The 14,749-nt window shown below is 42.7% G+C and overlaps 1 protein-coding gene across 1 annotated transcript in view; it reads right to left on the bottom strand.

Annotated features, from left to right (window-relative positions):
- Positions 1 to 3,675: 3,675 nt before the first annotated feature.
- The window catches only part of LOC146329340 (apoptosis-stimulating of p53 protein 2-like), a 37,539-nt gene continuing 26,465 nt past the window's right edge, over positions 3,676 to 14,749 (bottom strand). The window contains exons 10-18 of the mRNA XM_084714557.1: positions 14,104 to 14,226; positions 13,084 to 13,190; positions 11,392 to 11,785; positions 10,400 to 11,187; positions 9,088 to 9,225; positions 8,044 to 8,177; positions 6,421 to 6,587; positions 5,247 to 5,446; positions 3,676 to 3,826 (exon numbers count right to left, since the gene is read on the bottom strand). Of these exons, the coding sequence (XP_084570683.1) occupies positions 3,785 to 3,826; positions 5,247 to 5,446; positions 6,421 to 6,587; positions 8,044 to 8,177; positions 9,088 to 9,225; positions 10,400 to 11,187; positions 11,392 to 11,785; positions 13,084 to 13,190; positions 14,104 to 14,226 (2,093 nt within the window). The 3' untranslated portion in view covers positions 3,676 to 3,784. The remainder of the gene's footprint in view (positions 3,827 to 5,246; positions 5,447 to 6,420; positions 6,588 to 8,043; positions 8,178 to 9,087; positions 9,226 to 10,399; positions 11,188 to 11,391; positions 11,786 to 13,083; positions 13,191 to 14,103; positions 14,227 to 14,749) is intronic.

Raw genomic sequence — 14,749 nt, 5'->3', positions numbered from 1 at the left:
GAAGGCAGGAAAGCGCCTATCATACCGAGCAAGGCAAAGGGAAGACCGAGGAGTGCAGCTGATGTTGAGAGTAATGGACCAGTTGGTTTTCACCAATGGAGTTCTATACCGAAAACGTATCAGCCAAGGAGAACCCTCCTATCAACTTGTCCTTCCAGAGAGCTACAGAGAGCTAGCTCTTGAGAGCCTTCATGACGCTGTAGGGCACATGGGTGTTGATAGAACCCTGGACTTAGCCCGCGCCCGGTTCTATTGGCCCCGTATGGCCATGGATGTGAATGAAAAAGTCAGGACCTGTGAGAGGTGTACCAGGAGAAAGGCTCGAGCTGAGAGAAGTGCTCCCCTGGTGAATATTAAGACCAGTCATCCCATGGAGTTAGTCTGTATGGACTACCTTTCCCTGGAGCCAGATGGAAAGGGGACAAAGAACATCTTGGTCATAACTGATCATTTTACTAAGTATGCAGTGGCAGTTCCCACAGCAGATCAAAAAGCAAAGACAGTGGCAAAAGCTCTATGGAGCAACTTTTTCATTCATTATGGATTTCCTGAGCGTTTGCACAGCGACCAAGGTCGTGACTTTGAGTCCGCCCTGATCAAAGACTTGTGTTCATTGCTTGGCATAAAAAAGACAAGGACCACGCCCTACCATCCACGTGGTAACCCCGTGGAACGATTCAACAGAACCCTCCTGGAAATGTTGGGAACACTCGAAGAGGGAGACAAGATCAGGTGGAGGGATTTTGTGCAGCCCCTTGTCCATGCATATAACTGCACTAAAAATGACACCACCGGCTTTTCCCCCTACCAGTTGATGTTTGGCCGGCAGCCAAGGCTGCCAGTCGACATAGCTTTTGGTCTGAGTCCAGACGGACATAGTAAATTGTCCCACTCTGAGTATGTCAAGAAGTTGACAGAGAGTTTGACTGAAAGTTACAAGCTAGCTACTGAACATAGTCAAAAAAATGCATTACAGAACAAACAGAGATTTGACAACAAGGTGAGAGAGTCCACCCTGGCCACAGGAGATCGAGTTCTTGTAAGGAATGTTGGCATCAGAGGAAAACATAAAATTTCTGACCGCTGGAGTAAGACCATATTCACTGTTGTTAAACAGATCAGAGATTCTCCTGTCTATGTTGTGGTGCCAGAAAACACAAGTGGACCTGAAAAAGTCTTACACAGAGACTTGCTTTTGCCATGCGGATTTCTGCCCTCCACTGTGGAGGAGGTACCCCTTCCAAGACCAAAGTTCAGACAGAAACCAGATGACTCACAACTTCCTGATTCTTTTAGAGTTGGGAATGAAGAGGAAATGTCTGAAGTTGATGATGAAGTTGAGTATTACTCTCCTTATGCCCAACTTTTGGATGAGGCAAAGGTCACGGAAAATGACTGTGAACAAAGCAACAGGACTTTACAGGAGGAGATGAGACTTGAGGAAACTCCTCATGTTCAGAGACCAGCTACCAGAGACATTCAGATGGAAAATGAGTCTGTCTCAGAGAGCCAGGAAGCCGACTTGAGGTTGGATGTCCCTACACTAAACCCAGTCGCTCCTGAGTTCCAACCTAAGGAAGTCCTAGATGATAGGAACAGCGAGGTGATTCGAGTCGAGCACCCATCTGAGCCCGATGGAGGTGAGGAAGGCCTCTCAAATGTTGCATTCAGAAATCTGAGTAGGAACTGTGACATCACAAATGGAGCAGAAAGTGAGCTGGAGAAGATGGAGGAAAAAGAGTGTGGAAAAAAACAAGTGGAATCAGAAAAGAGTGGTTCTGACCATGATGAGCAAATAGGTTTGAGAAGATCCTCTAGAGAAAGAATAGCTCCTAAAAAGCTAACTTATCCAACTTTGGGTAACCCATTAATGACTGTTATGCACTCCATTTTAACTGGGTTAGACCAAGCTTTATCCCAAACCTTTACTTTAGATACTGCACCTCATATATGCCATCTAACACCTTTAACCTCTGAGGTAGTGTAGGGTGCAGCATGCAAGGATGCATGCAGATTTAGGGGGGGAGGATGTAACCCACTCAAAATAGCCTAAACTTGAATAAACTTGTTTTCAGTTTTTTTGTGTGCAGTAGCCACTTTACGTCAGTAGATGGCAGTGGCAGTGCAGCAGAGAGAGGAAAAATCGACAATAGCAGCAGAGAGAGGAAAAAATCGACAATAGCAGCAAGTTGAAGCAGAGAGTGAAAGGGAATGTAAACAAAACACGTGGAGTATAAAAGTATGAGCAAGGAGTGAGTTTAAGGGCTCTTCTGAACAAAAGTTATTTTAAAGAGTTTCAAGGAGTTACTGGTTGAACTTCTGTCCAGGATTTAAGAGTTTTGTATCCTGTTCTCCGGTTGGTTTTTATTTACCCTGACGAATTGAGAGAGAGAAAGACTGTTTCACTGAGCACATCGCCGATGGACATACAGTCGAGCAGAGGACGTGCCACAGAAGAGCAGAGATTATACTGCAGGTGTGAAGAGGAGCATCTTGCCAGTAGAGAGGATCATTCAACTCCACGTTTCTTCAGTACATCGTACAGATAAGCACTGAAATATCGTCACACTCCAATTAAAAGGAAAAGAAAAACACACTACCCGGGTAGATGAACATTGGTTCTATTTTATTTAGTTTGTTATTTTGTCAGAGCTCTGATCTTTTGTTTCTATTTTTATTTTCTCCTCAACCTGAACTGGTTGAAAGGTCAAGAAAAAACTACCAAGTTTCCCAAACTTAAAGGACAGAAAAAGGGAAAGGACTATTTAAACTGAGGTGACTAACACACTGAGCCGCAGCTCAGGTTTAGTGGGACTAAGGGAGGTTTTGGTGGTTCACTTTAAGGGTTGGTTAACAAGAATTGCGCAAAGGGAAGAAAATAGTATTGTGTTTAGCGTTGCTGTTAAATAAATGCCGGCTATATGTTCTAAAAAATCTAAGCAGGTGTCCAAGTATTTTTTCTCTACTCCTCTTTGAAAAGTACCTAAGTTAAGTGCTTGTGCAACTTTCTATAATTAGTAAAGGAAGTGTTACATTTGCTAGTTAGCTAAAAACTAAAAAAGAAATGTTACTTTGTTAGCTGGTCAAAAAGATTTTTCTTTTGTTTTTTTTTTGTTTTTTTTATTATATTGCTAACTGGCTCAAACAGTTAACAAAACATGATCTTATGATCTTGCCTGCCAGCTAAACTTAAATGTTAACTTAAATCAATCCTTGTTGGTGCAGCCCAGCCCAAAAAACTCCCCTTGGATTTGTGTTTTGTTATAATTCCAATATTTGCTACATTTGGTGAAACAAAATCAGCAGAATGTACCTTTAAATACTTTATTAACAAAAAAACATTCAAAGATTGTGGCCTCATGTTGCTGGTGTGGTTCCAGCGTGTTTCACATCGTATGGCGTCTTTCTCTCAACACAGCTTCTGTCTTCATGTCGACTGTCACAATTCAATAACATAAAAATTTTGAAAAAAAAAAAAAAAAGATGAACCAAAAGAATTTTCACATTTATATCAAACAAACAAACAAAAAAAAATCACCAGTTTGACCCGCTGGAAAGTCAAATGTCTGCTGAAAAATCTGGTGATAATCGTTTTATTTTCTGCTCAGGATTCAGATGAACTTCTTTTTTGTGTTCATCGTTTGTTCTGACATTCTTTGTGCTGAATTTAAAAAAACCAAACGGGTCCAAAGGCAGATCAGAAAACGTCTGTCAGGAGTCCAGAGGTTTATTCGTCTGCCGCTGCTCCTCAGAACATTTTGAGGGATTTGTGGGCCGTCGGGCGTTAAGCCAGGCTCCTCTGCCGCGGCTTGATCCTCAGATACAGCTGGGAAATAAAAGGGAAAAGAGTTTCTCATTAAAACACCATTAAGATAAGATTGAAACATTGAACCTTCTTACATAAGACTGTTGAGTAACAGGATCCTCAGAGCCGCTTTGAAACCTGATTAAAACAGATGAGGGCGACGGGTCGATTCCCTGTGGAGCTCACCGCGCATTTTTTTTTTTTTTTGGTGTGACTTTCTTTCTGCAGCAGAATCTACCAGAACTACTTTGGTGATAAACAGGCAGGAGGAAAAATCAGTTCCTCCAGGATTTTACAGGCTTGTTTTAGGGATTGTTGCGGCGGAAAATAAATGATTTCATGGCAGCTTTTCTTAAAAAAAAAAAAAAAAAAAAAAAAAGGTGTTTTTGCAATGACATTGCACGTGAATATGATTTATTTTTGTATAATTTCTGTATAATTCAATTATAAAACGATTATTTTTTATTATTCATTAATTTGTCAATTACTTTCTTGATTAATCAATTGGTTGTTTGGCCCATAAAACACCAGAAAACGGTGAAAAATGTCAATCACTGCTGCCAAGATGGCATCTTGAAAAGTCTTGATTTGTCCACAACAAATTTTCATTTCATTTTCAACAATTATAAAAAATAGTTGGTGATTAATTTCATAGTTGATAACTAATCAGTTAAATGTTGCAGCTCTTGCTTTACCCAGTCCAAAATATAATTTGATTACAATGACACAGAAAATGAATATTTAACAAATGTTCATATGTATGTTTATTAAGCTGCTCTTTAGAAAAAATGTGCCCCTTTCCTTAAAAACCTTCTGTAAGAAAATCAAGTTCTTCTTTATTATAAACACAGTCCAGTGACAGAAACAGGTTGTTATAGTCAAAGGGGAAAAAGTGCAAAAATTTGTCATAACTTTTGACAAATAGAGGAAAACTGTGACCTCAGGAGGAAACCAGGAGAGGGTGGTACGTTTAAAGTTTCCAACCATCCACCATCAGCCCGTCAGCCCACGACTGACCATACAGTCGTGGCCCCTCCCACCTCCCGACTCTGAGGAGAGATGTGTGTGAGCGGCGAGTTTGCTACGTTTGCTTTTTCCAAGAAGTAAAATAAACTGACAAAGTGTCAAGACAGATTCTTACACCTATTTTTCTTTTTAAACACCTTCTGAATCGAAAGTTCGCCCTTTTACCAAAGTAAAATGTAAACTCATTGAAAAACACTCAACAGAAAACAAAATGAAACTAAAATCGTCTTGGTCAGTCTGATCCAACAAACTGACACAACACTCTGCAGGCTGATTATGGTGTGGGGGAATCAGGGAGCAGCTCTCACTCTGCAGAACATTAAATAAGCAAAATAAAATGACAAAAATCTGCCAAAAAACTGATGGGCTCAGCCAGCTGATACATTCGCCCCAGGCTTCCCCACCCTCAGCTCACCCCCAGCAGGTTGCGGGGGATGTAGCCCTCGCGGTCGCCGCATCTCGCCCACCACCACTCCGTCTCCACCTCGTCCTCCCGTCTCAGCACCGTCATGCAGTCGCCCTCGCTGAAGCCAAGCTCGTCGTCGTTCTGAGGCTCATAGTCCCACAGGGCGTACACCACGCCGCGGTTCATCACGCCCATCTTCTCCTGAACACCTGCCGGGACACAGAGAGGGAGAGGAAACATGTAGAGACCAGATCAGCTCAACAAAATCACAGCTGGTGTCGACAAAAACAGATTCATGTCACACGTTACTGTTTGTACTTTCAGGTATCTGCTTTATTTTACTGTTTCATGATCACTTTCAGCTGATAAGAGTCGTGTTAAGTTACCAATAATGAAATAGAACATTTCCTGATTTTGCTGCATATAATAAAAGCATTCAAATAACAAAACAATGGCAGACTTTTATTGTGAAGAATTTCCAGGGACTCAAGTCAAGCGCTTCTTGTTTGGGTCAGTGTGGGTTTAAAATTTCTGTTTTGCCTTTGTGAAACTGAACGAGACCAGTTGGAAAACTGATGCATGATCCTCCTATTGGTTCGATTCAGGAACCAGACCTTAAGGTGTGGAACCCAATTGGAACCCATGACTCACCATCATAATCTGATAAAGAACTCCTGAAGATCACCACTGCTCTCGTTCTTATTTTTATTGGAATAACTTGAGTGACATTAAGAGTTCCTCATTTTTCAAGGTCTCAAAGAACTCTATGAAAAACTTGACAGTGGAGCTCCCAAAACCATTGTACCCCCATGTACAGTACCTCCTCAAGAACCAAGTCTTCAGAAATGATCTCCCCTGACTGGACTGCTGGAACCTTCTCAAACTCTGAATCATCTCTGGTTTGGTCAGCATAAATACTTAAGTTACCAAGGTACATGTGATAATATTCTGGCTCTACATGCTGTTTCTGACATCTGATCTTCATATCCAACGCCATCAATTGGGAGTTTATTTCAATTTCAACCCCAAGATGGGTATTGATGCACCAGTGGGAAGACAAACCAAAATGTTTTGGGACAACTTGCAGAAGGATCCCATTAGGGGCCAGCCCAGTCCTGAAGTCTGTTTAGTTTGCTGTTAACAAAACCATCCTGAAGGTCTGACACATTCTGTTTTGTCTCACCGTAGAGGAACTGGGAGCACTGGGCGTAGCCTTCCTCCATCTCCTCACATTTGTCGGCGGCTGTTTGCATGTCGCTGTACGTGGTGGCGAACACCGCCGCCCCCGACTCCACCAGGAACTTGCAGACCTGAACATTGTTGCAGGAGGCAGCACAGTGGAGGGGAGTCCTGGAGAGGAAGAAAGGTTTGAAAGAATTGTTCAAACTGGTCCGGAGCCTGGTTCAAGATGGATCCTGGATCACCTCCCACAAGGTTGGACTTAGTTGGAGAAATAATTGAGGCTTGGGTAGTATATGCAAGGGTATTATAAAATCCCAACAGTATGTTTTTAAATACCGTCCTAAACAAACGCTCCTCTTTCTATTAAACTGATACAGAGATGCTGTGTTGTAGTGTTCAGTTTACACCAGCAGGGGTCAGTCTGTGCGCTGCAGCACAGCTGAGCTGACAAACATGGCAGCTGGGGGATAAAGTTACTGAACTAACAGGTAAAAAAGAAAAAAAATGCTTCTGCACAAGTTTGGGAGTATTTTGGATTTAGTCCCGATGATAAAGGTGAGTCGGCAACAACGCAGGCTGCTGATTGGTCAGAGGAGTGTAGTGAAGTGAGTGTGTAACTTCCTGTAACTGTCTGTAGTGTCAGAGAGTGATGAATGTGAGGAAAAGGTGAGCAGTGAAGTTGTCAGTCCGGCAGTAAATGTACAGTTACAGTTCATAAATTCTGCATGATATTACAATTTTGTTCAATCACCACATCTTTTACGCAACTGTGACCAATCATCTTAGCTTCCCATGAGTTCCACCAATCGTAGCGATCCCCCGTGCAAACATTCGATATGTTCATCTCAGTGAACCAATTCAATGTTTTATTAGTTATTATTTTGTTGTTTCTTTTTTTTTTTATTTTGTCACGGGTACTGAAAAGAGTGCAGGGTTTGTGGTTATCAACTCTCTGCACTTGCATTTCTTTGTGGAATATCCACCAGCTGCATTTCCTCATTTACAAATAAAGCAGATTTTGTTAGAATTTTTGTAATCCTGTGCTTTTCTGGTACGTTTACCTAGAACACTCAGCACAGGTTGTGGTTCTCTTGTCACCAGAGAGAGTGTGTCTGTTGTTTCCCAGCAGTGGGCATAGCGTTGCCATGACGATCAGACCTGCCTGTGTTAAGAGTCATTTTTCAGTAAAAATATGCGATCAGGATTAAAGCTTTCTAGTCAGCAATCCTGAAAACCAGTGACGCAAAAATCTTGAGCCAATGCCAGTGCCTCCATGTAAACAGAGAATAAATCCAAAAAATATTCAGTTTTTGAAATATCAAAACAAAAACTCACACAACTCGTGCAGTGTAATCCAAATTTCAAAAATCTAATCAGTCTGATCAAAATTGATGATCATAAAATAGGGATCAGCTACAAAAAATAAAAAAAATACAGAGCTACCAAGCTACATCCATGTAAAGTAGCAAAAGAAAAATGGCCACAAAAATGTTGACATGCATGGATGAGACGTTAGCTGCTGTACAGCTGTTATTTTAGATCTGTTTATAGAAACGATACCTTTTAAATCAAAGTAATGACGTATGCAGGTGTGAACTGTGATGCTGTTCTGGTTCAAACTCACCAGCCGTCGCTGTCGGCAGCGTTGGCGTTGACGCCAAACTGAACCAGAAACTTGACGATCTCAGTGTGGCCGGCACAGACGGCGTTATGCAGCGCAGTGATGCCCTCATCGTTCGGCATGCTGGGGTCCTCCACCTGCAGAGCGGACAGTAAAACAGCTGATTTCAAGTATTTCCAGTTCAGCAGGTTTCAAGATGAAAACATTCAGGCTCAAAACTTTCCATATATATGTAATCACTTTCATCTCAATTACAGTGCTAACACTAAACATCCAAACAAACATAGCAGCAGATTTGAAATGTCACATTCAAAAGCAATGAGCAAAATCAATTTTCTTTTCTTCACTACAGTGCTGTTAATCCATCCTGATAGTTAGAGATGTCTGCCTTCTCTTCAATATAAAGGGTAGTGGTGGAAAGAGCACTGGAAATCTGCTCAAGTACAAGTACTATTGCAAAATTGCTAAAACATTATTCAATTACAAGTAAAAGTACTGGTGTTAGAAAATAGAAGTGCAAAGTATTCCTCTGAAAAACTACTCAGAGTATTAGTTATTTTTAACAATTGATATTTAATACATTCAATCACAGACGTTTCTGTTTCTATAATTCTGAATGACTCCAAACTCCAACTCTGTTCAGCTCAGAGCTCACGCTCATCTCTACAAATCCAGCCACGTCACACACCAACGACCTGTGACTGTCACAGGACTCATACAGACGTGGGCAGTAACTGGTATGTGCCTAAACTGTGACTGTTTCACAGCTTTAATCACATGTTAAAACCTAAACCACAGCCACTAAAAGTTGCTTTGAGCTCCAGTATCAGACGCTGAAGGCTGGTGACAAACTGTTGGTGTGTGAACAAACCTGTCTTTCATTGGTTTGGAATCTACAACCTCACCACTTGATCTTACACACTGTTCCTTTAAATATTACCATACTTCCTGCGTTTATGAAAATTTGACGAGACCTGAAAGCGCCCCTGAGCAGCTCTCCCCCTGCTGGATGTACAGAGTAATAACAGACCGCGTTGTGTGACTCACGTCGTAGATGACCCTCTGAACGAGATCGTACTCGCCCTCCAGAGACGAGTCCAGCAGCAGGGCCAGAGGGTTGAACTTGACCCGCATGTCGTGGTCGATCCGCTCCGAGTTGGTTTTACGGAGGATCGACTTCTTACCCTGAGAGAAACCACAGACACGGAGCTGGATCAGGTGAAGTGATCCTTCATCGCCTTCCTTTGTCATCACACCGCCAGTTTGTAGAAGCAGCAGGAGTACTGCAGCAAAACATACCTTAGACACTTAAAGGGACAATTCAACCTAAAATCCAAAATACATCATTTCCCTGGGACCTGTAGTGCTGTTTATCCATCCAGATAGTTTTGGTGTGAGTTGCAGAGTTTTGGAGATATCGACTGTAGAGAAGTTTCACTTCTCTCCTATATCATGGAACTAGATGGCACTAGAACTGTGGTGTTAAAGTGTCAAAAATACATTTGAAAAAACTCAAAACCAGTGTCTCTTTTCAAAATTCATGACCTGCTTACTTAAAATAATCCAGTTTATGTGGTAGATTCTACACAAGTCTGACTGATTCTAATACAGAAAGAAAGTAGCTCTTTTGTGAAACTGCTCACAAGATGATACGGTTGATGCTCCTGAAACTAACAACTCACACCAAAACAGTACTGATGGATAAATACAGGCCAAAGGAAAAATATGTATTTTTGATTTTGGGGTGAACTGTCCCCTTACACAAATCAATATCAGTTCTAGTATGCTGTTTTTAGAATATTTTCAAAACTTTGCTGTCAGACACCTTTTTCTGTTATACAAGGCAAATATCGCTTTCTCTAAACCAACCAAACTTAATTTATAAAATCAGTCATTTTATTTCCTTGGTCAGTTAATTTTTTGTGTTTATGTGTAACTTTGGTCTTTTAAAAGGTTAGTTTGAATTCATCAAAGTAACACAGTAACACAAATAAACTAACAGATTGAGGCAGCAGTTGACCAACAACTATCGTATTCTGAAAGGTAAAATTACTGATTTTGCAAATGGAGTTTGGTTGGTTTGGAAAAAGTGATATTTGGCTGCGGTTCCCTGTCAGAAATGTTTATCTGCCAGCAAAGTAAAGCTGTGAAAGTATTCTAAATATAGTCCACACTTAAACTGATGATGATGATGACTTTTTTAAGGTGGACCTTTTTTAAGTTTAGTTTCCGTGCTCGTGTCTCTCTCTGCTTCTCCAAACTGGGGGCGTTCACCTCATGCAACCGCACATCAAATAATCCAAACTATTCCTTTAATATCATTTAGTATCTATATATTGTTATTCCTGTTTTCACCCACCGGGGGCACTGTGACCTGTCCCGTGACCTCCGGTGGTTGCAGGTTGGAGACATCATCTCCTTGCTCCCCCTCACCACAGGTGGGGTAAGGTGGGGGCGGATAGGGGGGGAACTCCTCTGAAAAGTAGTCCTGAGGGGCCGAGGCGGACTGACACGCCTCTTCCTCCTCCCCCTCCTCATCTTTGTCCTCCAGAGGGGGCGGCAGGGGGCGGCTGGAGGCGGGGTCAGGGATGGGTGAGCGGGGGGGCAGAGGGGGCGGGGTCAAGCTTTCCTCTGGGCTCTCAGCGAGCAGCTGGTCGAAGCCCGCTCCAATGTTGTCTTCGACCCTGAACGCTACATCTGCACCGCCCATCACGTCCTCGCGAGCCACAGCAGGAGCAAACGTCCCCGCTGGACCGACCGTCTCCATGGGGATGGTTTCCATGGCAGCCAGAGTGGTTTTCTGATAGAGCAGCTTCTGGATGTTAGGTCCAGCAGGGCCCTCGGGCTCTGTGATGGAACTGCGTTTCTTCAGGGGCCGGGGGGCGTGGTGCAGCCGGCGGCGCAGGGCCTCAAGGTCGGCGTCGCTGGGGTTCCTGTGAGGGTTGGACAGGAAGGGGAGGAGCTTGGTGGGGCTGAGCGGTCTTGGGGTGGCGCGTTCTGCCGTCTCTGCTGCAACAACTTCGCCACTTCCAAGGCAACTGTTGTCAGCCTCGATCCCGTCAGACACACAGGAGCCAGAGTTCATGGTGGCGCCATCTGAGACAGCAGGCTGATGTCCTGGTTTTCCATGGACGGGTTTCCCATAGACTGCGAGGGGACAGAGACACTGACGTCAGAGATTAAATCTTCTCTAAACTAACATAAACCTCCCATCAGTATATAAAGTCATTAAAATGAGCTCAACCTTAAACATCTACAGCAGTAAAATTCAACATTCACATTAATGCAGCTGTAACATTAAACGTTTTCTAAATTATTTAATTTATTAATTAAATAAAGCAGCTGGATCACCTGGCTGGCTGCGGGGCAGCGTGCCCTGGCTGCCCGGTTGGTAGCCCTTCCCCGGCGTGGCCTGCTGGGTGTACATGGAGTAGATGGACGAAGCCGCCAGAGTCTGAGGCTTCTGCAGCACAGGGGGCGGGGCCTCCGAGATGTCGGGTGTGTACGGCCGTATGGCGGCGGCTGGCGGACTCTCTTGCTTGTTAGGCAGAGGGAGGGTGTGGCTGTGGCTGGAGAGGACTCCCGGAGTCCTGAGGTGGCCCCCGACTTGGCGGACCTTACCAGGGAAGGTCCCGGTGCTGTAGGGGGGTTTGGAGAAGGTTGGTGGACCAGACGAGGAGAACAGTTTGGGCTTACTGGGAACTGGGGGTGGCGCCGCCATCTTGGACAGACCTTTGCCCGAGGCCTAAAGATGAAATGCAGGGTTGAGAGAGAACAGGAATCACAGTTTTATAAAAATGATGAACTGAAATGTCGTATAGAAACAAAAATAAGAATACAGCAGCTGTGTCCTATCTCAGACCGCATATCTTAAGTTAGGAAAACCTGAATACTTGATCCTTCTATCAGCACTCATCCTGTCATGTCTACATGAGATGGCCTGTATCCATGACAACGACTGTCTCCCTTCGGTTATCATGCTAGCTAGCTTGCTAATGGACAAGAAAAGATGAGCGTTCAGTTTTAGCTGTGATGAGTTGGAGGGAGAAGGCAGGACTCGGGTGTGACATGTAAAGACCTTTAGTCCACTTGGATATCTCAAAAAACATGAACCATGTTTTGGACCTGGGTCTGGACTTTTAACTGTGAAAGCTCCCTTCAAGTGTTCTGTTTTAGGGTTCTTCTCCTCAGTCAGTGTTTTACCTGCAGCAGATGGAGATCGACTCGCCCCCCGTTCAGAGAAGCAGCAGGAGTCCTGGTGTTGGAAGCTAAGACATGTCCTGCGGTGGACAGGGTCAGCAGCTACATGTATTTCAAAATCAAAATCTACATCAGTTTAAGTTTACGCTATATTTAGAATATTTTTAGGAAACCACAGTTACAAAAGCCAAATATCTCTCTCTTCAAACCAACCAAACTCCATGGGTGAAATGAGTAATTTTACCTCACAGAACACAGAAGCTGGTCTACAAGTACCTTCATCTTTTAGTTTGTTTGTTTGTGCCTCTTCTCATTTATAAGGATTCGGTTTGGATTCACCAAAGTCACACAACAACACAAACAAACTAACAGATGGAGGCAGCAGTAGACCAACAACTCCTGTGTTCTGTGGGCTAAAATTGGTTGGTTTGGAAAGAGTGATATTTGCTTGTGTAATGAGGGTTTCCCACCAGGAAAGGCTGTTTGATGGCGAGGTCACGTGGTGAAAATATTCTGTATATAGCTGCTGCATCTCCAAACTGGTGCCAGTCACTGACTATGGATCAGTACCTCAAACAAACCCTCTTCAAAAAAAACCAAACTAAGCCTTCAGTAAGTTGTATCTGTTGCCTGACATTTTATTACAGGATTACAGGATCCAAAATTTCAAAAAAGACACTCAGGTAACAGCTGCATCCATCATTCAGGCTGATTCATTTGATTGCTGGTACCGAACAGGGAGTTCACTAAATTCCAGTATGATCACAATCTTCATCATTCTCCTGGTTTCGCCTCATCGGTCTGTGAAGTCTGTGACAGTAAAGAATGAAAGTCCACTGATACCTGATTGTCCCTGAGCAGGTTCTCAGTGATGTGATTGGTCCGTGAGGGGACAGGGGGCGGGTTGTCAGACCCAGAGAGGCCCTTCTGGTCTGTGAGGGTCTTACCACCTGCAAGAGGGGCAATCAATCATCATCATCATCATCATCATCATCATCATCATCATCATCATCATCATCACGGACATCTTCTACTTTTAAACGTGGCCAGCAAAGTTTTCAGTCTCCCCAACAGAAAGTTGCTTTATTCCTTCTCTTCAGGGTTTTAAATGTCATCACTTTTTAGCAGCCAGTCATCAAATCTGACACATCTGAGTGTCCTTGAACACACCAGCAGCGAGACCATTCACAACAGTCCAACGACAGAAAAAATAATAAGAGGTGGAAGTACACATACTTTGTTACTGTCGATTTTTCAGGGATATGTATTTTACTTGAGTATTTATTTTTTGACAACTTTTTACTTTGATTCCCATCATTTTAACGCACATATGTGTACTTTCTACTTCTCACATTAAAAAAAGGCGTGTTACTTTAGATTTAATGCAAGACGAAAACAACGTAAAAGAACTAACAAGTTGAAAATGATGTAAAAGATATAAAAAGGTAAAAATAAGATAAAAATGTTGTAAAAATGACACAACATGATGCAACAAGTAACAAGACAGAAATGATGTAAAAGGTTTGACAACATGAACATGACGTAACAAGACAAAACTAAAATTACTTTTATACTTTGAGTACATTTCAGAGCCTGTACCTTTTCACTTATACTGCAGTAAACAAGTTGAATGAGTACTTACTTTTATCAGAGTATTTTTTATACAAGTATCTGTACTTCTACTTGAGTAAAGGCTGTGTGTAAGAGGTCAACCAGCGCTGTGTGCTGTATGACACGTTTCCCTGTGGCTCAAATCAGGGAATAAATAACTACAAAAACAAGCAGACAAACATCAGCTAGAACGTCACAGTCGGTGCATCTCTGCTGTGAAGCCTTACTGTTACCACCGGGGTCCTGACTCACCTGAGTTGGGGCCACTGAGGCTGGACATGCGAGGCAAGGTGGAGGCGTGACTGTAACCTCCAGCTGATTCAGAGAACGAGCTGCTCCAGTCAGACAGTTTGGTTACTTTTGATGTGGTGAAACCTAGAAAGAGAAACAATGTGTGAGTAAAGTAAAAATAAATGCAACACTTTTGTTTTTGCTCCCATTTTTCATGAAGGTCTGACTCTTTCTTTGTACACAAAAGGGTTATTTCTTTTAAATTAGTGTTAGAAAATTAATCCATCCACCTGACAGGTTATTATGATTATGATTATTACATATTATTGACTTACCCTGATATTCTAACTCTAACCATTCACTCCTCGTGCCTAAAACTAACCAACCCAACCCATGAAGGCACCGTGTGTTAGCCAATCAGAGGCAGAGAAGGCTGTGGCCTGATGTGAAACAACCATAGATCAGTGCTTCAGCTGATAACATGTATATTCTGCATAAAAACACCTGTTCAAATTATACCTGAAGTAAACTTTGTGCGTATAAAAGGATCAAAACAAGAGCTGTGGTAGTACTCAATTACAAATAAAAGTACTGGTGTTAGAAACATACTTAAGTAACAGTAAAAAGTGTTTGTGTTGAGTTTTAGTTACTTTTAACAGCTGATGTA

Source organism: Lutjanus erythropterus, chromosome 3 (assembly GCF_056507025.1).
Source record: "Lutjanus erythropterus isolate fLutEry1 chromosome 3, fLutEry1.hap2, whole genome shotgun sequence".
Taxonomy (NCBI): domain Eukaryota; kingdom Metazoa; phylum Chordata; class Actinopteri; order Lutjaniformes; family Lutjanidae; genus Lutjanus; species Lutjanus erythropterus.
This window is presented reverse-complemented; position numbering and strand designations above follow the sequence as displayed.